Source organism: Ostrea edulis, chromosome 6 (genome assembly GCF_947568905.1).
Source record: "Ostrea edulis chromosome 6, xbOstEdul1.1, whole genome shotgun sequence".
Classification (NCBI taxonomy): domain Eukaryota; kingdom Metazoa; phylum Mollusca; class Bivalvia; order Ostreida; family Ostreidae; genus Ostrea; species Ostrea edulis.
In genome coordinates this window covers 16,365,972-16,393,303 of record NC_079169.1, presented here as the reverse complement: position 1 = coordinate 16,393,303, position 27,332 = coordinate 16,365,972, and the positions used below count along the sequence as shown (strand labels likewise).

Genomic DNA, 27,332 nt, shown 5'->3' with positions numbered 1-27,332 from the left:
CCCTCACTGTGTGAAATATTTACGAAATGTGACCCCAAGGTCCAGTATCGCGCGATCTGTGTTGACATGATGAAAAAGTATCACTGCATACAATCAATTAGCACCAATATTGTCAGGTGGTCCGATCAGATACAGGTGAAACGCGATGTTTGATAAGAGGCCACGCAGTGTTCCTACCGTCACAGACTCATTCACCACTTTGATAACTTAATATAAAGAATATAGGATTTTACAAATTGTGGATTTTGTCAAGACTATTTCTAATCAACATCATCAAATTTCTCATTTTTTTAATTCTTGTTCATGAAATATTGGTGTTTATCACAAAGAAGCGATTATATTTCATAAGTGGGTAAGAGTGGGGCGAAATGCGGTTGATGCGTCACAGTTTTTGCAATTCTCACAATATGTATTTTCCTTCAAGGTTCAAAGTCCAACCATTAAAACAGTTAGGAAACTATTTTCCATGTCCTGTCAAACAACCCGCATTTTAACGACCCGCACAGCGTGTTGCATCTTTCAAATGACATTTTATCGTAGACATTTAAAAATTTTCTCACTGCGTGAGGACTTTGCAGACACAAAAAAAAAAAATCCGTGAGATTTATTCCCTTGCACTTCCGAGGCTGATCCGCTGCATTAATTCCTGATCAGGAAGGTAACGATAAAAAAAACTTGAGCTGTCTTGAGTCACCATTGCTGGGTTCAGCGTTGCACAGTGAGTGAGGGTTATGTTTGATAAGCATGATAAAACCTTTAGGGATTAGAAGTGCTCCGGTGTTCTCTTTGTAACCATTTCTGGTGTGGTTTTTGACATTAACTTTCTGAGTGTCTCGAGGAAAGAGCTCAGTTGACCGTAAAAAATTCACATGACATAATATTGGAAATCCGAAAGAAGATGATTTCAAGTCATCATTAGACACCGATATAGTTTTCCCAAATAGACTTTTTAAAAACTTGAGCGAAGCAAAACGATGCAGTGCCGGAGTATTATTGTTTTGTGTTTCCTATTTCCTGTTATAGAGAGTGTCAAAAGACCGCACATCCTTTTCATTGTGGCAGACGACTTGGGTACGTATATGTACTTTATATAGATAGATAGATAAAAGCCTTGTGACATCACTACCAATATCTTTATAAACGTTGTTAATTGTTAAATATGATTAAGTTAAATATAACTATTTTACACACACACACACCCTCCGAAAAAATCCTCTGATTATTAGGTCGTCTTTAATTGATAACTGTTTAGAATGTGAAAATTGGAACAGAACAATATTATCGACCCTAACCTACAGGGTTATCACGGTCCGGAATTCGTATTTCAGTTACAGTGCATAAGCACTCGTTCTACCGCATTGTTAGATTTAATCATTAACTTGTAACGTAATCATGAGTGTTTTGTTTTTTCGTTTTCTTTACCACTCTCCAGTGTCTTAATGATAACACCCGAGTGGAAGGGTATATTCATGATAATATTAATATTTTTGTATATCTGTAGACATATACAAGGTCATTGTGTAGTTAATTAGACCCTAGAGAACTTAATCCATTTCATTTCATACTAGCGGTATGGAACGGAATTAATTAAAAGTTGATAGGTACATTTGGTATCAATAAAAGATTATGAAGCGGAACTGATTCATTGAATTGATCGTGCAGAACGGCAGACCCATGCAGAACCAGAAGAAATTTTAGGGGGAGTGGGGGGCAGATTTTGTACCTATTCCGCCCCAAAGAGGAACAGGGCGAGTTCAATTTGGTAAAAAGACCATTTTTGTTTAAAATGTTTATAACTAAAGGGGGTTAAGGTTACAACTCTCTCTCTAATATCTTTTGATATATATAAAAAATGCAATCTTGAAACCTGTTTTTAAAACAATATTTTCTTTTCTTCTCAGCGTTTACTAAGTATTTATTCTTTCCTAATAAATCTTGGCTAATATATGTACGATTATTTTCATATTTTTTTCTCCCTTTTGTAATTTATTTTTTCAAAATATTTTCAAAAACTGAAAATAAACACGTTTTTACTATATTTTGTTCAGCAACATCAGCAAAATCAATTGATATCTTGAACGGAGAACATCGACTCTGTCTAACAGGTCGACAAACTATTCGTGACTTTTTAAGCCATCGCCTCATCCTGCCGTGACGTAATTGAGCTGTATGTATCTACTACCGTTGTAAACAGAAACTTGTAGGTCAAATCCCTTTTTACTTATAACCTACGTAGAAATAGACTTAACCTCCTTAGATTTTGACCTCATTTTACGATTTTAATTCAATCGAGCAGCGATTCGCATGTTTGGAACTTATCAGCTTAAACTAGGTTAACAGGTGTGAGCTACACACCCATTAATAAAAAAAAGGTAACTTGCTGGTGCAGAATTTAGCAATAAAAAAGTAGTTTTTGATTCTTATTCCCAAAAAGTGCTAAAGTATTTACAGGTTATCTGTACGCACACAAAAGGCATACCAAATTAACCAAGAATGTGCACTATAATGAGGCGGATCCAGGAATCGCGGTTATGGGGCGCAACTGTATGAGACAGGGGGTCTGGGCTGGGGGCCGCCTTGAGGCCCCCAGTGGGTCCAGGACGAAGCCCCCGGAAGCTCATGGATTTGTACAGATTTTATGGGGCTTGAAATACATGTATATCTTCTATCATCCTGTGTATTCATTTTTACACTTTTTTCCCCCTATCATTTTTGACAAGGTGAAATTAATAGAATGACACAAATTTTAAGGATTTTTGGGAAAGTGTAAGTTCTCCCAATAAAAGTAATTCAATAAATTAAAAGATTTTGTCATTTATTTATCCGATAGTGGAAGAAATTATTGCTTCTTTCATCGTTTACATTTTTCTACACAAGAGACCCCAATTTACCTTAAATTTTAAAATTTTAGGGGGGAGCGCAGCCGGCCCCCTCCCCCCTAAATCCGCCACTGCTATATGCACGTGGCAAAAACAGACGGGGCTCTTCTGCATAAAACAGGTCCTCGAGGAGCATATATACAATTTTAACAATTAAGCATAACTACATGATACCGGCATTTACACATGTATACCGTGTGCACATATGTTCAGTATCCGAGACAGCTTATTTACACATGCTGTGTAATTCATAGAATTTATTTCAAAAATAGGTTGGAATGATGTTGGATGGCACAATCCGGATATCTACACGCCTAATCTGGACAAAATGGCTCAAGAAGGGGTGATATTAAATTCTTCATATGTCCATCCTATTTGTACACCGTAAGTAAATCATAGATAATAGCATTATTGATTGAGATAGAATCAAATTTACGCTGGAATCAGGTTCTTAATTCAAAGGTTAAAAAATCAGTAAATGTTTCCAGTTAATTTAAAGAAAACACCATTAATCATTTATTTAATAACTTGCAGTGTACACGTATCGCCTGGTGATAAAACAGAATGGACACTATTTAACGGTTCGTTCATTTTCCAGGTCAAGAAACAGTTTTCTGACCGGTGTCTACCCTTTCAGAGTCGGCTTATCAGTAAGTTTGTTAATTTCTTTGTTTTGATTTCAAATGACCCCCAAGTTCTCAGATTGCGTTCGTCCATGGATTCTTCAAGTTTCGTGTAAAACTTTCCACCTATTCCTACATTGTACATAATGTCATACTATGCAATATAGAAATAAAACCAATTGTCTATTCTTACGATGAAAGGTTCCGGCAATACGGTCCCGAAAACTTTCACGTAACTCCGTCATTACACTCTAAAGCATACCACTTGGGATGCTGACTGTTTTCACAACTGAATTGAATAATATTATTGTATTTAGTGGAGATCATATAGATCTACATGTATATTGGAATCTACAGTTTAAGTACACGAAATATTATTGGCATAGGTCGTAGAATGCGATGTTAACGGAACTTTTCGAAGAACCCAAGTATAATTTTTGTCTGTCATAAGATTTTCCGAAATTGTTAATTATATCATGTAAGTTACATTGTTATGTCCCGAAATTCAAATCATTAGAAATATAAAGTGTTGAAATGATCGGTATAGAAGGCTCTAGGTTTAAACATTGAAATAAGGATAACCACGTGATATAAACATATGCAAGGTGAAGATAACGAACAGTGATCAATCTCATAACTCCTATAAAGGTGAAGATAACGAACAGTGATCAATCTCATAACTCCTATAAAGGTGAAGATAACGAACAGTGATCAATCTCATAACTCCTACAAGCAATACAAAATAGATAGTTGGGCAAACACGGACCCCTGGACACACCAGAGGTGAGATCAGGTGCCTAGGAGGAGTAAGCATCCCCTGTTGACCGGTCACACCCGCCGTGAGCCCCATATCTTACTTTTTAGATAATACATTAAAATGCAAAGTATGAATTTTTCGAAGTTTTTATAATGGGGGGTTATGTAGAAAGAAATCGGAAATAGAAAAACACACTATATAGAGAGATATAGTGCTGCTTCTCAGCTTGTTTGAATTCAAAACCCCAAAAATTTAGTACCCTCCAAAATTCAGACATAGTGCTATATGATTAAAGTTTGTTTTTCATTTGTCAGTGATTGGTACAGAATTATGTTAAATAAGAAATATTAATAAATACATTAAAAATAAGATTGATAACAGTGGTTGATTGTATGTTGTTTAATGTTCATCTCGAGAATCTTTCACTCATTAAGGAGACGTCACTATTGCCGATGAAGGTTTCAAAATTTAGGCCTATGCTCGGCGCTTACGATCTTTGAGCAGGGAGAGATCTTTGTCGTGCAACACCAGCTGTGACACGGGGCCTCGGTTTTTGCGGTCTCATCCGAAGGACCATCCCCATTCAATCGCCTCTAACGACAAGCAAGGGGTACTGAGGACCTATATTAACCCGGACCCCCATGAGATTGAAGCTGAAATCTCGGATAAATTTGAATGGATGTAGCAGCCAAGTTTTTTTTTCCCGCCTTCTCTGCGAATATGTAGGCTCTTGCTATATTAATCAAAAGTTACACGAATAATATGATATCAATCTTAACAACATTTTTTTTCTTCCAGGGCACCGCAATAGCTCCCCGACAAGCGCGCTTTATGTCCCTGGATACACCGACTCTTCCAGAAAAACTCCAGAAATTGGGTTACTCGACACATATGATTGGAAAGTATGTTTTAAGATAAAAAATTTAAATTCTTTATTCGTGTGTTCTCTATCTGAAGCAAGCAATATAATAATGCTCTTATGAAAACCGAGATAGGATTCATGGGTGTTTGAATGGTGAATCGAAGGGATTATGAGGTTATTTTATAGTCCTGGATTTATATTTAGGAGTTTTATTGATTAAATAAAGAAAAGATAATTGCCGTGCGAATGATATGTAATATATCCTACATACAATATAACAAATATATCTTGCGTACGGCATAATAGATGTTTCGTACATACGCGACATGGTGTATACAGTGAAACTTCTCTAAACCGGCCGGCTCTCGGACCACAAAAAATGGCCGGTTTAGAGGGATGGCCGGTATACCGAGAATTTAGCAATTATAGACATTTTATCTCAATATTCACAAAGTAGGTACTGTTCACTTTGATTTGGTGATCTATGATCAATTATCGGTGGAGATCAAATTAGTCCGCTTGTACCTAAAGATAATTATGAATTACAAGAAATATTCTCGCCGAAATCATCTAATTTTAAACTGAAAATCTATAACAGGATACATAAAGAAAACACAGAGGCCTATTATTGGAATCCTTCTTACCTATAAAAACTCTGTTTACATTCATCGCTTATGTCATTAACAATTTTGTTTAGACGTTTTTAAAAAGTACAGTAGTAAATATGAAATTGTAATTTGAATATTTCTTTGGAATTTTAAGTCTATGGAAACCAAGAAAATTATTCTATCTTTTAATAATTATCATTGACAGTCATGGGTTTGTTCTTTATTAACTACCGCTTATATCCATACGAAAGTATGGTGAAACAATATGACGTTTGATACGGTATTCATTCAATAATTTCCTAACTGTTTTTTACATTTTGTACAGAATTTGGAAGGGTCTCTTGGATTAGCTAAGTGTCAATTAACACGCTTGACAGCACAGGTAAACAATAGAAATTGAAGAGGCCACAAGTGTTTTTCACACCTCCGATGGATAATTTCATACCTGGCCAGTCGGTCAGTCAATTTGCACACCTGGACGATCTTAATTAACCTTTGGCCAAGATTTTCTTGTCTTCAAAAAGTGGCCGGTATGTTAAGGGTAAATTACATATGTTTGTTAACAAATGTACTTTAAAAAGTGGCCGATGTCCGGTTTTCAGGGGTGGCCGGTTTTGTAAGACTTTCTTTGTAAGGAAATGTTAAGATTTCTGCCGGGACTTTGAAAATCGGCCGATATTCAGGGAGAACCGGTATTCTGAGGGGCCGGTTTGGAGAAGTTTCACTGTGTGTATATATATATATATATATATATATATATATATATATATATATATATATATATCGTCTGTGCGACATAACAAAGATATCGCCCCTTACATTTTACCATAAGCTAAGTACGACATGCATGTACGATATATCGAACGTGCGACACAATAAATTATCGTACGTCCGATTTTGTTGAATAAGATTAACGATTTAGTATAATGGTATGTCGTACATAACATGACTTTTAATGTGATGTTTTAGCTTCACTTTAGATCTATATATACCGTACAGTTTTACTAATAAAACCAATCGGTAAATAATCGAGATACATTTAACACTATATATTACATGAAGATTTTGTTTAATTTCTGCGAGTAGCCATACTGATACTGAGTTTGATGGGGGGGAATTTTGCAGATGGCACTTGGGATTTTGTAATGAGAGTTATACACCCACTCGCCGAGGCTTTGATTCCTTCCTGGGGTTCTACACAGGCGCTCAGGACTATTACAAGCACACGACAGGTCAGCACCATTGTAAATCGCTCACTTCTCTTAACTCTACATGCAGGTTTGAATGTCGACAGTGATTACAGAAACAGTTAACAGACATCGACAGATTTAGGAGAAGTACATTTCTGATTTTTTTATTTTTTCAGCTGGAGGATACGACTTTCGATTTAACAACACGGTGTTTTACCCGCCTAAGAAGCAATATTCTACAGTAAGAGGAAGATACAAAATGTAGAAACCACCACAAATTGTATACAAACCCATACGTTTCTATATCAAAAGAAGGGAAAATATCAGCTCTTTATTCTCATTTGGGCAACATAATTATGAAGGATGGCTTGAATTTCGTGGATTTTACAGAAATTCTCAAAATATATAAATAAAAAAGATGTAGTATTATATCATTTTACACTCATTTTCAGATGGAAACAAACCTTATGTTTTCAGTGATTCAAGTGAATTTTTCCCATCAAAGTTCATTTTCTGAAATTATGCAATCTTTACGTTGATAATGTTCGGCTGTCTGCCTGCCGAGAAGGAATGTCTATATAAAAAAAAAAAAACCTGATCACGCAATTCACGTGCGCATATGATACGACTAACGTTTTGCAAAAGAACGACCTTGTGATGATGTTCTAACGTAGGGGACAGTTAGAATATTTTAGAATGTTGCATGCACCCAATATATCTTCATATATTGTAGAAAACTTACGCCAAACGAGCAGTGCAAATCATCAAAGGTCACAAAAGGAAAAACAACCCATTGTTTTTATACCTATCTTTCCAGTCTGTGCATACTCCTTTACAGGTAAATCGATATCACACTCCTTTACAGTTAAATCGATATCACACTTCTTTACAGGTAAATCCATATCACACTCCTTTACAGGTAAATCAAATGGACAGATTCTTAACAATGTGTAAATGAAAATCCATATACCTTTTTGGTTAATCAATGTACATATCCATTTAGAGGTAAACCAATGTACAAAATCCTTTACAGGTAAGTATATGCATGCATACTTCCTTGCAGGTAAATCTGTATACTCTTTACAGGTAAATCTGAATACTTCTTACAGGTAAATCTGTAGTCTTATGTAAATCTGTATACTTCTTACAGGTAAATCTGTATACTATTTACAGGTAAATCTGTATACTTCTTACAGGTAAATTTGTATACTATTTATAGGTAAATCTGTATACTTCTTACAGGTAAATCTGTATACTATTTACAGGTAAATCTGTATACTTCTTACAGGTAAATCTGTATACTATTTACAGGTAAATCTGTATCCTCCTTACAGGTAAATATGTATCCTCCTTACAGGTAAATCTGTAAACTCGTTACAGGTAAATCTGTATACTATTTACAGGTAAATCTGATTTTCTTTTACGTCCCATGAGAATTGTTCGCTCATATTGAGATCACCAGCGGAAATGCCACTAGATTTATGCATGCGTTCAGGGCCATTCAGTAAGGACTCTTTAACATGTCAGCACCTGCCGCGACTTAGGACCTCCTTAGCTTAACTGTCTGAGCTATAAGCTGAGTCAGCTTTTCCAAACACCCATTGTGTCCGTCTCTCTGTCTAACCGTCCATCTCTCTCTCTGTCTAACCGATCATTTGTCTGTCTCTCCGTTCGTCTCTCTGTCTGATCGTCCGTCTGTCCCTCTCTCCGTTCGTCTCTCTGTCTGATCGTCCGTCTGTCCCTCTCTCCGTTCGTCTCTCTGTCTGATCGTCCGTCTGTCCCTCTCTCCGTTCGTCTCTCTGTCTGATCGTCCGTCTGTCCCTCTCTCCGTTCGTCTCTCTGTCTGATCGTCCGTCTGTCCCTCTCTCCGTTCGTCTCTCCGTCCGCCTAACCGTCCGTCTCTCTGTCTAACTGCCCCCCCTCTCTCTCTCTCTCTGTCTAACCGTCCCTTTGTCCCTCTCTCAGTTCGTCTCTGTCTAACCGTCCCTCTGTCTCTCTCTCTCTCTATCCGTTTGTATGTCTCTCTCTCTCTCTGTCTGTATGTCTCTCTCTCCGTCTGTCTCTCTGTCTAACCGTCCGTCTGTCTCTCTGTCCGTCTGCAAACTTTTAACACTTTTGTCATCTTCTCCAGAACCATAGGGTCAATTTCAACCAAACTTGTCATAAAGCATCCTTAAGTGAGTGAGAAATGAAGGACTCCACCCTGTTCAAAGGGAATATAATGTAGACGAAAATATGGCAGCATCTCTTAAAGTTATATGGTCCGAATTAAAACATTTTTTTCCATCTCGTAGAAACGCTATTAAATCATAACGTATGTAGTTATGAGGCTGTATGACATGTCATACATTATTTCACCTGTTTTAACCAAAGTTATTTGATTCTAAATCGGTATTTACAAACAACCGCGTCACTCTGCCATTTCAAGTGACAGTCACGTGACCAATTCAAACTTTCAGATCATTGGTGGTCTTATCTGTGTAAAGCTGTGTATTTTGTTACAACAGTATCGTGCCATAAGTTTAATAGAAATAAAAATATCAAATACCTTTTAATAATTCGTTGTTTTACGCTCTTTCAGCCTTAAAACTAGACAGTTGCGTATGAGCTAATACATCATGTTGGGATTCCCCTGACGCGCGTGGGTCTATTTATAGATGTCTAACACTGTAATTTAAGGTCGATCGATCCTCATGTGATGTCATAGGTTTTTGCAAAACCTTTATTTAATTAAATTTTGCACATGATAGAAATATATCTCTCAGGGGAATTTTGTTCACTGAATAAAATAAAAAATCTGGTAAACTTTTGATACTGAAAAAGTTTTTATTTTCCATAGATAATCAATTATTTATAATTTTTAAAATGTTGTCAAGGGCAATAATCCTATGCTGGAATTTCCTCTACTGCATGTCTATGACACAATTTCCCTAATATCCACAATTAATTTTAATTTATCTATGAATTAGCAGTTTTCTTGAACTGTTGACACTTAAAATTAGTAATTTCAACAAGTTTTAATAAATTTTCATTATTTTGTTTAACGAAAATGTGCGATTTTTTATGTTGATATATACTTCTGTTTTTGTATGTCTAACATCTTTAAAAAGGTGGCAACATACGCATTTTCCTTGGTTATTGATTAAATTAAAGTATATTGAGTGGAAATTTATACAGTTTTTCCACTTTCAACCATTAATATTGATAAGTCACATGAGGATCGATCCACCTTAAGCGTTATCTGAAACACCTCGGGCCTTTCACCGAAAACACCATGTTTTGTCTGAAATGCCCCGAGGTTTTCCGGATGATTTATATAAGTTCCACACTATATTTACTTTCTAAATAATATTCTCACTGTTTTCATTTACATGCTGGTGTTTTCAAGCATGTAATTAAGGGAAAGTTAATAACTTTATAGAGTAATTAATCTGCTTTAAAGTAATTATGTACAATTTTGGAGAAGTCTTATATAGGCTGCAAGCCTGCTGCCTAATCCATTTATGTTTCATACATAATAAAATATTGTTTAAATTAATTATGTACAAAAATAATACATGGACATCGGGTCATACAGCTTTAAATACCTGGCGGCTTCTCTAGGGCCACTGGAACAAGATAAGACAAACGTTATGTGAAAGCTTCTTTGATGAGTGTATATTCAAATTTGTTAAAACCATTGCCCCGGGACAGGGTGGGGGGGGGGGGGGGGCAACAATAGGGGGTGAAAGTTTTATATGGAAATAAATAGCAAACGTCGTTTAAAAATTTAATAAACAGCTAGGTCAATATTAGTCATGTTAATCTGCAAGCATCATCATGTAGTGCTGATTCAGTTTGTTGAATTCAATGCCGTCGGGGGTAGGGTTGGGTCTCAGGGTGGGTGTGATCAGTCAGCAGGGGATGCTTACTCCTGGACACATCATCCCATCTCTGGTGTTTCCAGGGATCAGAATTTGCCCTACTCGCTGTTTTGTACTTATAGGATTTATGAGATTTTCACTGTTATCTTCAACCTTTTCCCCAAAATTATAAATATTTCATTACCAATTTATTCAGTTATCGTAAAAAAAAAATTGATTGAAATGAAGGAATGATAGTAGATCTGTTATTGCATATAAAATCAAATCTGTTAATTTTATGTTCAAAACATTTACAAATATGCCAAGTAAATAAAAGGCATGTTGGCTTTTTATTTAAAAAAAAAAAAAGATTTTAAGCATGAATATTGAGTAAATAGTTTTCCTTACTGGTAAATTTATGATGCGTAACGATGAATGCCTATCATTATGTGATTGTTGAAATGTTAGTGCTTTTAATTTTGGCGATGTTTTTATTCGCTAAACATTTTTAGCATACCAAATATACAGCGGTTATACATAAACATGTAGACTGAAATTTAATGTTTTATTTTCAGGTACCTAAGAAGTATGAGAAGAGATACCGACTCCTGAAGAACAGAGACAGGAAAATATATTCGGGTCTGTAACGACGATATTTTTAGATAGATTACTTGATATTATTGTTTATGTTATCAACAGATTCGATATGTAAGAGCATGTTCTTTGAACGATCAATTTTTAAATCGAGACAGTTTATTGACAAATAAATTGATGGTTTCAACAGTCTCGTTTAAAATCAGCATTTGTCGAATTTTGTGGTCGTTATATCGATCTACTTTGCAAATACAAGCTATCACTGGGTGGAATATTGTTTAACATGTTTCATAACGGTTGTTAGACCGTTCTTTACTTACTAAATTACAACGGATTACTCCGTTTACCTGGTCAAGATATAGAGGGCAGGGCGGGCGTGATCGGTTAACAGGGGATGCTTACTCCTCCTAGGCACCTGATCCCACCTCTGGTGTGTCCAGGGGTCTTAATGTTGTATCTTTTATAGGATTTATATGATTGATCACTGTTCGTAAACTTCACTTTTTAAAGTTTACGTACATGTACCATCGAATAATACATCAAATTATCATTTAGAATGGAAAGAAAATACAATCAACAATACAATACCATCGATTCTCCTGCTTCTAGGTATGGTAACGGCCATGGACGATGCCGTGGGTGCTGTAATGACGGCATTTAAAAAGCAGAAATTTATGGGTAACCTCCTGGTGGTCTTCACAACTGATGTAAGTAAACTAGTTCCCATGTCCTGTCAAAGTAGTAAACTAGTACGTCTGTCTTGTCAAAGTAGTCAACGAGTTCCCCTGTCTTGTCAAAGTAGTCAACTAGTTCCCCTGTCTTGTCAAAGTAGTCAACTAGTTCCTCTGTCTTGTCAAAGTAGTCAACTAGTTCCCCAGTCTTGTCAAAGTAGTCAACTAGTTCCCCTGTCTTATCAAAGTAGTCAACTAGTTCCCCTGTCTTGTCAAAGTACATGTAGTTAACTAGTTCCCATGTCAACAAACCCTGTAAAAGTGTTTATGTTAGCAATAATGTTAATTCCACCTGTGGTAATCCTATTTATACTCAAACTCCCCTTCCAAAAGACGAACTTCTCAAAAAGCATACTTCAGTTTTAAAACATTTAATATCCCAGTGAATGTGACGAGTGTCTACGAGTTACCGTACCTATACTGGATTCTTCAATTTCATAAAAACCCTTGCAAACGTAGATACATTGTTGGATCCAGTACATGACGTTCTACCGAGCCCCTATCTTTGCTCCTCACGAAAATATTAATTACTGTAAAGGGGAAACCTCAAACGTATCTGTGCCACGTCATATACCAGAAGTGGTGTAAATGAAATGTGCTAATGATCCGTTTTTAATTCGAGGCAGGTTAGTGGCAAACAAATTGATGTTGCAGGGGTTTCAACAGTCTCGTTTAAAGTCAGCATTTAGCAAATTCTATGGTTGTTATAACGATCTAGTTTGCCAAAACAACCTATCATTGGATCAAATGCTGTCTGACATATTCAATTAGCGCCTTGTGGAGAAAAGTCCGTACCACCAGTCCATCATGTACTCAGTAATTTAGTGTAGTTAAATAATGAAATGCTTTTTTGGTTTGTTAGGTGGCACGCATTGCAGAAAATGGATATACACAATCGTAACGCGAGTTCTGCAATATCTTTCTGCAATGTTTGCTACATGTACCTCCATCTCCCGTTTAACAAAACAAATAAAGACATTTTATTATTCATATTCATATATTTCTGTATCTTTTTTAAAATACATGTAAATCCTTTCAAGTACACACAATTATTAAGTATAGTATTCCGTGTTTACCCAACTATCTATTTTGTATTGCTTATAGGAGTTATGAGATTGATCACTGTTCGTTATCTTCACCTTTATAGGAGTTATGAGATTGATCACTGTTCGTTATCTTCACCTTTATAGGAGTTATGAGATTGATCACTGTTCGTTATCTTCACCTTTATAGGAGTTATGAGATTGATCACTGTTCGTTATCTTCACCTTTATAGGAGTTATGAGATTGATCACTGTTCGTTATCTTCACCTTTATAGGAGTTATGAGATTGATCACTGGTCGTTATCTTCACCTTTATAGGAGTTATGAGATTGATCACTGGTCGTTATCTTCACCTTTATAGGAGTTATGAGATTGATCACTGGTCGTTATCTTCACCTTTATAGGAGTTATGAGATTGATCACTGTTCGTTATCTTCACCTTTATAGGAGTTATGAGATTGATCACTGTTCGTTATCTTCACCTTTATAGGAGTTATGAGATTGATCACTGTTCGTTATCTTCACCTTTATAGGAGTTATGAGATTGATCACTGTTCGTTATCTTCACCTTTATAGGAGTTATGAGATTGATCACTGTTCGTTATCTTCACCTTTATAGGAGTTACGAGATTGATCACTGTTCGTTATCCTCACCTTTATAGGAGTTATGAGATTGATCACTGTTCGTTATCTTCACCTTGCATCTACAATTTATCTAAACGTAAAAGCTGAAAATCATCTGACCTTGATTTGTCTCCTCATTTGGAAATGATTTCCATATTTGAACAAGGGGTCCAAGGAGTCATAAAATGAACCCTTGTATGAACTAGGTAAGGGTAAGTTATGTACTAAGTTCAAATAAAAGGTAAGAATAAACCAGAGAACAAGACGTCTTCCGACTATGTCCATAATGCCGCAAAATAGGTGGCGGAATTCGTGGAATGTGTGTACGTTTGTTTACACGAGCACCAACGACACTAAAACCGATCTTACTAGACTGAAACAAATTCTGTCTTCGTGGTCGCAAATGACAATCAATATATTTCGATAGAAAATAAGCGGAATGCACGCAGTGAATGTAAATATAGTTTCGGGAAATGGCAAATTTATGGTCTGTCTGATAAGAAAGCTATTTCCAGTTGCGGCAAAGCCGCAAGGGAAGTAGGGGTTTTTTTTTTTGTCGAGGGGGCCATAAGTTTGCTATTTACCAAAATACCTATCATATAGCAGTTTTATTTTACCGAAACAATTTTAATTGATTACTTTTCTCAAACCTTATGAAATTTGCTAACAACAATTTGTCATCTTTCTGACGATTCCCGGAAAGCTCCGCCTACCGAGCATTTTGATTGGTTAAAAAATATTGATGAATATTAATGAGAAAGTAGTGTTCAGACAAGGGGAAATGGACCATTTTCAGGGAAATAGTTCTATTGTATCATTTTTTCATATAGAGCTTTATCATATCATTTTTCATATAAAGAATAATCAGTAGAGGTATGATAAATATCAATGACATCAGGATTGAAATTTTGAAATATCGGTATGAACAAGAATATTACAATGCATATAGATTTACAGGGCTTTGATAGAGGTTATTAAAAACGAATACCTCTATTTTATGTATACCTCTTATCGTGCAGAATGGTGGTGCAGCCCACATAGTGGGGAACAACTTTCCTCTACGCGGATCCAAAACCACTTTGTGGGAAGGTGGTACCAGGGCGGTGTCCTTCGTGTACAGCAAGAATGTTTTGAAAAGAAAGGGATACGTTCACGAAGGGTATATGTTTACACTCACCAGCACTATTCCTATCAATTGTTGCAAGTTCTTTTAGAATTAAAAGTTTGTCATGTAAACCATGTATGCTCAATTTCACTTCATACTATAAACCACCTTTTATTCGCGGCTACTTATTTTCGCAATTTACCTGTGGTAAACTGGTTCGGGGTAAGTTATTTTCGGGATCGAGTCTTTTTCGAGCCTATGACAGACATTCAAGGACTGGTTCGTAAAGATAAGGTTCACGCGAATCTCGCGAAATTTTCTCGCACGCGAATAAAAGTTGGTTTACAGTATTTTGGCAATGGTTTAATTTAAGAAAGTTATGGGTTTGGCTCCACTATTTTGTCACGCTGGTTTTGGCTATATTTAGTTCCAAATCTTCATAGTTATTTTGGATTTCAAACATTTCGGTTGAGCATCACTGAAGAGACATTATTTGTCGAAATGTGCATCTGGTGCATCAAAATTGGTACCGTATACGTTTTACTTTATGTAAATTTATTCAAAAACTTCTACGTGGAAGAAAAAATCTCTCGCTGTGACCTTCAATTCGACTTTTAGATATATCGATGACGTTTTGTCTATTAACAATGATAGCTTCCATTCATATGTCGATTTGATATATCCCTGTGAGCTGGAAATAAAGGACACCACAGAGTCGTCCACTTCTGCTTCATACTTAGATATTTTATTGAAAGTAGACATTAACGGCAAACTAACAACTCATGCCTGTGTCACATTACTAGCGGGTACCGGGCGAGGTATAGGTATCGGTGGGGGACCTGTCAAGATCTAACACCGTAGGAACACATTTCCAAGTCTGCCGGGTGATTAGCTCTCCTCATATACCGCCCGCACCTCGGGCGGGACAAGGAAGGCAGCCGTATGTTTACCGGGCGGGGAGCGTATGGAATGATGGTGTTGGTGGCCGCCCGATATCCGTAAGGTTATCGGTAGGTAACCAGGAGGGGTACGTCCGGTACCCATACGGACATCGTACGGACTAGGTACCCCCGTGCGGTCACCGCTCGGACACCTGAGGGGTATCGGATGAAGCCCGGACGATGTCCGTTCTGAGAACATCCGGGTATCGTTCGGTGACCTTTGCCTTTTCATGCGTGTTAAGTGCAATTAAGGCAATTGCAAACTGGTGTATAAATACCTATCGTCATCGTCATCATCTCCAACATCATCATCGACGCTGTTGCCATCAACATCGACATGGCCAATCCTCCGAGGCATCTGAGACTGCCGTTCCTACGTCTACAAATCGCTGAAGCACGTGAGCGTTATCTTACGATGGGGTTGACATCGCCAGGATTTAACTCCGCGCTAAAAGCTGCCGGTGGGGTATACGGGCCCTGAATGGCGTGTTCTCACCGCATGGTCCCCGGCCGGACACTTTTCAGATTTTGGCATTCTCAGGCCGCTCAGAACCCGCTACCTAGTCGGATACCTAATCGCAGTGTAATGTGACACAGGTATCAACTGTATGACAAACGGGATGATTTCAGCTTCTCCATCGTCAACTTCCCACATTTATGTAGCAATATTCCATTATCACCTGCATATGGTGTTTATATATCTCAACTGATTCGATATGCAAGAGCTTGTTCTGGGTATAGTCAGTTTTTAAATCGAGGTAAGCTACTGACAAACAAGTTGATGGTACAGGGATTTCAACAGTCTCGATTGAAGTCAGCATTTCGCAAATTCTATGGTCGTTATAACGATCTAGTTCGTCAATACAATCTCGCATTGGGTCAAATGCTGTCTGACGTGTTTCATACCGATTGTTAGGCTGTTCTTGGCACACTGATTTTGACTGCGGATAACTCCGTTTACCTGATCAGGATATGGGGCTCACGGCGGGTGTGACCGGTCAACAGGGGATACTTACTCCTCCTAGGCACCTGATCCCACCTCTGGTGTGTCCAGGGGTCCGTGTTTGCCCAACTATCTATTTTGTATTGCTTGTAGGAGTTATGAGATTGATCACTGTTCGTTATCTTCACCTTGCATGTATTCAATAAATAGCTGCACGTATTATGTTCAGTATATTTCTAATATTCGGTGTAGTAGTGTATTTGTATGTTGTATATTAGTACTGGTGTATATGTTTCAGATTATTTCATGCAACTGATTGGTTCCCTACGCTTCTTGCTGCCGCGGGAGGGAAACCAAAGCTAGGTAGGCAAAGCTATGTGGATACATTAGTTCCCGAAGTATACTAGTAGTTGGAACTGCATTTATTTAATTTTCATTATAAATGAAATAAGAATCATTTACTCGTGAAAGGTAATTACTTGCTTCAATGAAATTTATCTTTGGTTTTATGGTCAGAAAAACAAATTGATGGTATAAATCAATGGCCGATGATTCGATCGGGTAAACCTTCCCGAAGATCCGAGTTCGTCTATGACATTGACATCTCTCGATCTGCGGCGGCCATAAGGTAATTTTGCGCAAATAATTATAAATGTTTTGTACATTTGCTTTTGTCAGAAATAAAACTTATCTTTTTGACCGAATAGTTATATGGAAGATTCATAAGATTTTCACGTTTTGAAATGCAAATTCTTGCAGGGTGGGTGACTACAAACTGATAATTGGTTCTCCGGGCGACTACAACAACTGGTACCGTGTGGCGGCGACTAATAGCTTCTGTCCAATCTATGACGAGTACGAAACAGACGGCGACCAAGATGTCTTCATTTACGAGTCCCTAAATCAAATGGTCAGAAATGCAAAAGGTATGTTGGAAAAATTTTCTGGATACTAAATGATTAAATTTCTGTATGTATTATGCAACTGGTATAGCAAACAAAGGGTTCATATAGCGTATGAATTATATAATACGCGGGAAATGGTATCACAGCGATAGTCTCTCGTGCGATATTCAGACACCGGGGATTTGAGGAGAGCATCTACCAACAGAGTATTATAGGTCTACTGGCATTGCTTCGTAAAATAAACCAAGTCGTTTACCCAAAAAGAAACTTCTTAGAAATAACAAGAGGCAAAGATCAAATACTGTTCATGTAATATGTTTACATTGATTAAATAATCGACTAAATAGCCTGAAACAGACGTATTTTTATTTATTTTTCATTATGAAACAATACATTCATCATTCTGAGTATTCTTTGGAATACTTAATGAAATAATTGGCGTTTTTGGAGTACAAATACAGATCACTCACCTGCACAGAAGACAAAACGAACCAAGTCCACTTACAACTTAATTTAACCATAATTTTTGTCGGAATTAATCTAAAACTGCATAAAGAACACAAGTGTTCGTAAACGTTTGTTGTGAGGTAGGTGAAATAGAACGATTTTTGTTAAGAATCATGAATATACTATGTGCCGGCTCATTTTACATACGAGACTTTTTTTTTTTCAAACGGCAAAAAATTGACATGATTCTTCTGAAAGTAGAGAATCATATCCGTCAACCATACCGATGCATGCGGTCTATAATTTCTGATAGAAAATTTCTTGAAAAGTTTATATTTTGTACATTCGTTGACGTCATATTTTTATAAATAGGAAGGAACCACATGAGGAGGAGGATAAATTTTCATTTCGCAGTATTTCATTTTTAGAATTGCTGAATTTCATCTCATTTTATTTTTCATTTGTTAAACATGTTTTAAAAGTTGTCTCCTCAGCTTTTGAGCACAACTGAACAGGATGATATAATTTTGCATGCACTGGTTCAATACTGATCCCATTGCTCCAAACATTTTATACATGTATTACTTCACCCCATTCAGCTGAAATCAGATTATGAAAGGGTTTGGCAGGGACTACATTTTGTGGCGGAAGGATTATTTAATCACAAAGTTCTAAATCTGCATGGTTTTACAGTTTCTGTTTTATCCAATAATTATATCGTCACTGAATCAATTAGATGGCCGAATAAATGTAGGAAAAGGAAAACAATTTCATATGTATTCACAGTGTTAGGGTTTAAAGCATCAGAGATTTGGGCCGATGTCAGACGCAAAAACTATCGGACAGATGTAAAATAGGTGTTTTCCTTTTCTAAAGATTTTTCAACCCATCAGAAATTATACCATTCAATTGATAGATTTATCTCAACAAGTTTCGTCACTTCATGAAATAGACCAGTCGAAAATGCCAAATGTTTCAGCGAAACGCCATCTACTGACGTCTGCTAACTATTGATTAGCTCGTACACCACGTGTCAAAAACTTTTAAATACCATTTCCGCATAGTACACGCAAAACAAATCACTATCATGTACTTTCCTTGAATTCTTTCTGTTTTAAAAAGACAAAAGATTCTCACAAAAGCAACTTATAAACTAGACAAAATATGAATGTAAAAGTAAATTATGTATACAGGGCACGTCTGGTCAATGGGTCGGTCATTGCCCTCTCTTAGTCTAGATACTTTTTATGAAAATCTGCGTGAGGATATGACGAAGGATGTACATGAATATGCGTGATTCATTTAGTGATAACCAAATGGTCAGAACATGAGTTTGAGGTCAGTGGTAAAACATGTTAAAATCTGAGCGGTCACTTAACCTCATCAGGTGATGTATAAATAATTCGTAATCGGGAAATCGAGGATTAAAATCCGGTCAGATCTGATTATTCATAGATAGTAGATCACTATTTCTTCAACAAAATACCGGAGGTGGATCTAATGTAAAACAACGGGCGCTAACACGACAAAGAAGTCCATTTCTTATTAGAATACAAATGTATGTCTAAATTTGGAATATACCATGAGTTTGTGTAGCAGGGGTCAGTGGCGGATTCCTGGATCCGCCCCTGGGGATGAAACATTAACCTCAATACTATTACAATACATGTATCACATGCACATGGTGGCGAGGAGAATATGATGATTTACTCACAAAATTCCAAAAGTATATGATTTTCTGTGGGTGAATGAAAGGTGACGATAACGAACAATGATCAATCTCTCCTATAAGCAATACAGAATAGAGAGTTGGGCAAACACGGACCCCTGGATACACAGAGGTGGGATCAGGTGAGCATTCCCTGTTAACCGGTTATACAAGCCGTGACCCTATATCTTGATCAGGTAAACGGAATAAATTTTCATATTCCTCTCACATTATGTAATTAACTGTTTTACAGATTCGTTATTTAATCTCAAAAATGTTTCCATGTTCAATAAATGTTTGAATTTGATACTGGTTTGAGTGATGAAATTCGATTTTGACGTTATAACACTTGCTTATATACTGTCTGGTTTCATTCAGAATGGGGTGATGGAGGGGGTCACTATAAGGTGGAATGATTTTGAGCAAATGTTTAGCCTCTTCAGTTTTGCGACATTCGTTCTTTTAAGACGATGAAGATTGTATTCCCAGTTTTCAAATCTGTGTCCGAATCGTTTAATAAAAATTACTTTTTACTACTGTTTGAAGTAGACATTTTACATGTTTTACCTCACAGACTCCAGAAATTGACATAGTATATCTGTTTAATTGCATTTATGTCATCAAGCAAACTCATAAACATTTGATACTACATAGTTATTACTAGATATCATTTTACAAGCTTTTTTCAATTGTGATAAAATCTTCATGACTTGTTTGGAAATTGCTTCTTTTTCCACGGTTTTTTTTTCCGGTATTCTTCTTGCTGTGTTATTACTTATACCGCTACAGCAGATAGGGATTTTAACAATGCTTTTTCATTTAAAATTAAGGTGGTTCATTACACTGACATTATACATCTAATGGCTCGTTTAAGCGACTCGTATGAAGCATTATTTCCCCATCGAAAGAGTGAATTCTTTTCCGGAATGATAAATTGTATAGAGTCCAAATTTCGCTGTGATTTTGTGCATGATATATCGTTTACGGTTTAGGCATGTTTTATTGAATATTCATTTCATGCATCAAATCACAGCGAAATTTAGCCTCTATAATCTCTTAATTGTAAAATAAAGACCTTTCTATGATTTCGGAAAAATCACCAAAAAATCATATAAAATGATACAGCTTGATTGTAAAATCATGCTTCATAAGAGGTGTTTTAATTAACGAGCCATTATATAAATTTTGGATGCAATGAGCTACCTTACGCAATAACGCAAGTAATATGGTATTAGCATAGTTGTAAAATTCCAGAATTTTTATCCAGAAATTGCTATTTCTTTGTTACCTAAAGTTTGGACAGATTACTCCTTAATGAAAACTTTTCTTTCGTTAATCGTGATCTTGCTTTCAAATGGAGGCTGGCTACTGACAAACAAGTTGATGGTGCAAGGGTTTCAACAGTCTCGTTTAAAATCAGCATTTCGTAAATTCTATGGTCGTTATAACGATCTTATTTGCTAGTACAACCTATCATTGGGTCAAGTGCTATATGACGTGTTTCATACCGATTGTTAGGTCATTCTTGGCACACTGATTTTGACTACGGATAACTCCGTTTAACTGATCAAGATATAGGGCTCACGGCGGGTGTGACTGATCGACAGAGGATGCTTACTCCTCCTATAGGCACCAGATCCCACCTCTGGTATATCCAGGGGTCCGTGTTTGCCCAACTCTCTATTTTGTATTACTTATAGGAGTTATGAGATTGATCACTGTTCGTTATCTTCATCTTTCAACGACGATAGCAAGAAAGCTTCCGTCGTGTGTTTGACTCACATCTACTTTTGTATCGGAAAGTCGAATTGAATTCATCCCACATGGTCTAGTACTTTAATGGATCTAATTATATGTGTAGGGTATGTTCGCTGGTTGACCGCCAAGATTCCGGGGTTTGAAATGGTGAGGAAATGGCACAGATACAGCCAACTGCAGCGGTGTAAAAAATTAAAGAAAAACGACAAGGGGAAATGGCTCCTTCCTCGATACCTCCTATATAACATCAAATGTAAGTTTTAAATTTTTTTTTAAATCATCGTGAATGAAAAGGCATTTGAAAACCTATCCATTGTTTATACGAGCATGACAACACATGGACCACTCTGTCTGTTGTTTGTCCGTCTGTCTGGTTGCCATCACGTGTACTATAAAGCACGTGCAGGTTACACGTATTCTTTCGAACAATCTTCTTATGTAATAATTATCATTTTGTAGCTGACCCTTCAGAAAGAAAGAATTTAGCTGGATACAAACCTGTTATGGTTCAGAAAATGAAAAAGCGCTTGGATCGATATAAAAAGAAAGCGAAAACTCAGCAAAGTAAAAGAAACGTAAAAAGTGCAGACCCAAAACATTTTAACGGAGTATGGACCCCAGGTTGGTGCTAATACGGTGATGATCACGTGTTTCTTCGTGAACAAAAGGGATGACGGTGCTCTTATTGTGATTTAGCAGCAATTGTTTGCTTTATGGAGTCTTTCAGTTAACATGTATACCGGTGGCTTGTGAGATCATTTCTCTGTGGGTTTTCTCTTAGCGAGTTTTTGTTAGTTACCCACAGTGCACTACAAGTTTTACTGAATACCGTGCTTTCAGCATGTTGAATTCAGCATATTTTGTCAAGACGTAAGTATGACTTGTATTTGAGGAATTATTATATGTAGTGTTTATTATCAAGATATGATGATAAAAATCAAACTATGTGCTGTGAAGTTAGATGGCAACGATAAATCCCTCTGACGTATTAGGCTTGATTTGTTTTGTTTGCTCCGTTTATCATTTATCTTATCAACTGTAGTGCGCATGATTTTCTCATTCATTGGACTAGTGCTTGTCTTATTTTTGCATTGTTTCCCCCCGTGATTATGAATGTATACCAGTACGCCTTATAAGCATTTTTTTTTAAATAAAGAAACCATTGCATTTTTCCAATAGTGTACATTGACAACATGCAATTTATATGGAAGAAGGTAGTTTTAGTGCTTCCATTCATATTGCTTCACATTTATTGGAATATCCAGGTCATTCGTAAAATTATGATTTGTAAAAAAAAAAAAAAAAAAAAAGGAATACCGTTTAGGCTATAGATAATCCGAAGTGCAGGTCGTCTAGACTTTTCACTATCTAACACACACACACACACACACACACACACACACACACACACATATATATATATATATATATATATATATAACATGCCCGGTTTTCTGAATAGGTCATCTGAGTCTCCTAGGTGACCTATTGCCACTGGTCTGCGTCCGTTCTTCTTGTGTGTGCGCCCGAAACATTCCGAGTATGAGCGTTCAATATTGACGTTACCGCAACGATGTAAGGTGGCAGGGGACAGTTTCTTTGGTTTTGAAACATGTGGATAGGGGGTATACACCAAAGTCAGATTATGACAGACTAATAAAAAATCGTATTTCCATTTTATGTCAATACTTGTATTTCATATTAGTGTAGTTAATAAATTATGACCCTTAATTACATGTAATCTATAAATACTGGTGCTGGTGCACAAAACATGCTCTGAGCAGGTTCCCCTTTTTTGTTTTGATTTTCCCTCATTTGGGCTAATCCGCACCACCCCCACACCATCACAGTACCAAACATGGGGATTTAGACACTGTGCACAATCAAGAACCCTATCTGCCCTTCTCAAAAATCTACCTCTCATATGGGGCCATCTACCTTCCCTCACAGCTACAGACCTTTTGCTAGACCCTGCATGTTTTCACCGGAATTTCTTCAGCAACTGACCACGTGTCTTAGTTTCGTATTTGCACCCATCTATATGCTAGGAATCATGGTGACACCTACATGTTGTATATCAACATTTTTACTAAGCACTCAGCTACATTTGACATGCATCCTAAAATTATTGTATACATTTTTACACATATAATATCACTTCAAATACGGGGTAATTCCATTTTTTGAAAAAGTTGACCGGGCCTATAGTGCGAAACTGTCCCCTGCTACCTAAACAAGCCAAAATGGCAGGAGACGGTCCTCTGAATCTGACAGAGCCGGTATTTGATATCATATTCATTTATTTAAACAAATGTTTTACTGTACATAAATTATTATGTCCCCATTCACAAAATCAGTTTGCTTCATGCATTAATGACGGGTTTAATATTGAACAGTTAAGAAATGCATGTTGATATTGCACACTTTCACCTTAGATGCCAATATTGATCAATTCTCGTCTATTTTGGAGTATTTTAAATGAAAAGGAATATGATTTAACAACTAAATACTTTAGCTATATAATAAAAGGGTTATTGAACTTATATTTATAGGTTATAGACTTTGTATGGGAAAATATGACGACCGAGTTTTTTGGCACGTAGACGGACTGAGCTTGCGAGGTCCGTCCGCGACAAAAAACGAGGTCGTCATATTTTCCCATACAAAGTCTATAACCTATTTATTATATACTTTCAATTTCATTTAGAAACTAACAATAATTTAATTTTTACAATTTCTTTATTGGTTTAACTGAGTAAAAGATGAAAAACACGAAAAAATTGAAAATTAACGACGTAGTAATTTGCTTGTGTATTGATTGTGACGTAATGTTTGCGGGCCGGAATGTATCCGGGCATATATCGTGTGATATATGCCCGCAAACTTTTAAAGAAAAAAGAAGAGGTGAAATTGAAAGTATATAATAATGGTGAATATTGGCACTCGTTAGCTGTCAAAATTTACTCAAGCTCGTACATTTTCACAGCCAACCTGTGCCAATATTCACCAATATAAGTTCAATAACGCTATAGAACAATACTTACCCGACCTCGTGGACACATCCTAAAATATGACTATGAGTACAATTTGGTATTAGCAATGAAACATATTTCGAAATATTTCTACAAAGTGTTTAGAGTTATATATATATATATATATATATATATATATATATATATATATATATATGGAAGTGGCTATGTTTTGTAGTTGAAGAGAGGATGGGGGAGATGGAAATTGAAACATTTTTCTCTTTTACATTACTCTTTATTTGAGACTATGTTAAACATCGCAGACAAACTTTACTCTCGTGAACGTCTCATTGCAGACATTCTAAGAATCGGTTTTATCTGATAAGTAAACAGCATGTGTACTTGACAGATGAATATTAATGGTAAACTGCACGATAAATTCCGATCAATAATTTCACTTCAAACACTCTCTCACGGAAATTTCAACATGAACTTAAGAATGTATTTTTTATTTATTCAAATTTCAGGAATATTACGAACATATAGATTAGACGTATTTAAAAAAAAAAAAAAGTTGAAGGTTTCGGGCAATTTTACGACGAGACAAAAGTAACTTGATATTTTGAACATTTTCAGTAGATGTGTTGAATAAATAATTTCACATTTTTGAAGATTAAATAATGTAAATTGTAATAATTGCAAACCTGAAACAATTAATCACTGACTATCAGACCCAATCCTAAATTATTTTGGATTTTGAACTTCATCATAGATGTAGAACTTTATATATACCTTAAAAACAATCATTATGATTTTACACTCAGAAGACCATAGGTCGTTACAAATCTTAAAATTCATAACTTATCCTATTTTACAATCAAGCAAGTTCTATGGTAATGTATGCACTTTGAACCTAGCATTTCGTCGATTAACTCTCTCAGTGATATTTAGCAACGATCTATTTGATGGAAGGTGTGCTCAGTATCGTGAAATCAAAGTAATGTGGATAATTACAAGCGGGGTTTACTCTTACTCGTAACCTGTATATAGAACAGGCGGGGTTTACTCGAGACCTGTACATAGAACAGGCGGGGTTTACTCGTAACCTGTACATAGAACAGGCGAGGTTTACTCGAGACCTGTACATAGAACAGGCGAGGTTTACTCGTAACCTGTACATAGAACAGGCGGGGTTTACTCGTAACCTGTACATAGAACAGGCGGGGTTTACTCGTAACCTGTACATAGAACAGGCGGGGTTTACTCGTAACCTGTACATAGAACAGGCGGGGTTTACTCGTAACCTGTACATAGAACAAGCGGGGATTACTCGTAACCTGTACATAGAACAGGCGAGGTTTACTCGTAACCTGTACATAGAACAGGCGGGGTTTACTCGTAACCTGTACATAGAACAGGCGGGGTTTACTCGTAACCTGTACATAGAACAGGCGGGGTTTACTCGTAACCTGTACATAGAACAGGCGGGGTTTACTCGTAACCTGTACATAGAACAGGCGGGGTTTACTCGTAACCTGTACATAGAACAGGTGGGGTTTACTCAAGACCTGTACATAGAACAATGTTTACATTAGATAACAGAGAGAACTGTGTACGGAATTAGTCTAAACGGAAACACAAAACCCTTCCTTCGGAATGCTCGCTATATATTGTTAATTTGCAAACATTTTAAGATTGATCAAACATGGAACAACCAACTAGTTATTGTGAAGAATCATTTGGATGCACCATGTCCTAGGATTCCGTCAGACGATGCTGAGATTTCATTAGCGCATGGTCAAGATGCATAAGAAATAAGTCGCTTCATAGCTCACACACGGAAAGGTCTAAACTTTTGAACACGGACAATTTTCATCAGTATTGGATCCCGGATCATGGTCAGAGACAGAGTTCATAGAGTTCAATATTAAACTTCAACAATCTGGAGGCCAGAGGCTAGTGGATCTAGATGTTCAGACCGTGGATCTAGATGTTCAGATTAGACCATGGATCTAGATGTTCAGATTAGACCATAGATCTAGATGTTCAGATTAGACCGTAGATCTAGATGTTCAGATTAGACCGTGGATCTAGATGTTCAGATTAGACCGTGGATCTAGATGTTCAGATTAGACCGTAGATCTAGATGTTCAGATTAGACCAAAGATCTAATTGTTCAGACCATGGATCTAATTGTTCAGATCATGGATTTAGACGTTCAGATTAGACCATGGATCTAGATGTTCAGATTAGACCGTGGATCTAGATGTTCAGATTAGACCGTGGATCTAGATGTTCAGATTAGACCGTAGATCTAGATGTTCAGATTAGACCGTAGATCTAGATGTTCAGATTAGACCATAGATCTAGATGTTCAGATTAGACCAAAGATCTAATTGTTCAGACCATGGATCTAATTGTTCAGATCATGGATTTAGACGTTCAGATTAGACCATGGATCTAGATGTTCAGATTAGACCGTGGATCTAGATGTTCAGATTAGACCATAGATCTAGATGTTCAGATTAGACCAAAGATCTAATTGTTCAGACCATGGATCTAATTGTTCAGATCATGGATTTAGACGTTCAGATTAGACCATGGATCTAGATGTCGAGTGAGTGAGTTTCGGATTGATGGAGGTCGAAGAGACAAGAACTGATTCGAACAGACTAGAAATTTACCTTGATGTTGATCACAGAAAACTACAAGAAAATGTTAAGCTAACTAAGTCGGTTTATAAAACACTATTGAATATTTAAGCAATTATACTTATCCCAGATAATTTTAATGAAGCTG

The 27,332-nt window shown here is 36.6% G+C and overlaps 1 protein-coding gene across 1 annotated transcript; it reads left to right on the top strand.

Annotated features, from left to right (window-relative positions):
- The first annotated feature begins 444 nt into the window (after positions 1-444).
- On the top strand, positions 445-22,732 carry LOC125683856 (arylsulfatase I-like). The gene is made up of 15 exons (XM_048925347.2): positions 445-1,071; positions 3,152-3,263; positions 3,478-3,529; positions 5,058-5,161; positions 6,855-6,961; positions 7,096-7,160; positions 7,653-7,757; positions 11,337-11,400; positions 11,965-12,062; positions 14,774-14,913; positions 17,042-17,106; positions 17,260-17,371; positions 17,503-17,669; positions 21,665-21,814; positions 22,021-22,732. The coding sequence occupies exons 1-15, from the start codon at positions 975-977 to the stop codon at positions 22,191-22,193; spliced, it is 1,611 nt and encodes a 536-aa protein (XP_048781304.2). The 5' UTR covers positions 445-974; the 3' UTR covers positions 22,194-22,732.
- Positions 22,733-27,332: the final 4,600 nt, after the last annotated feature.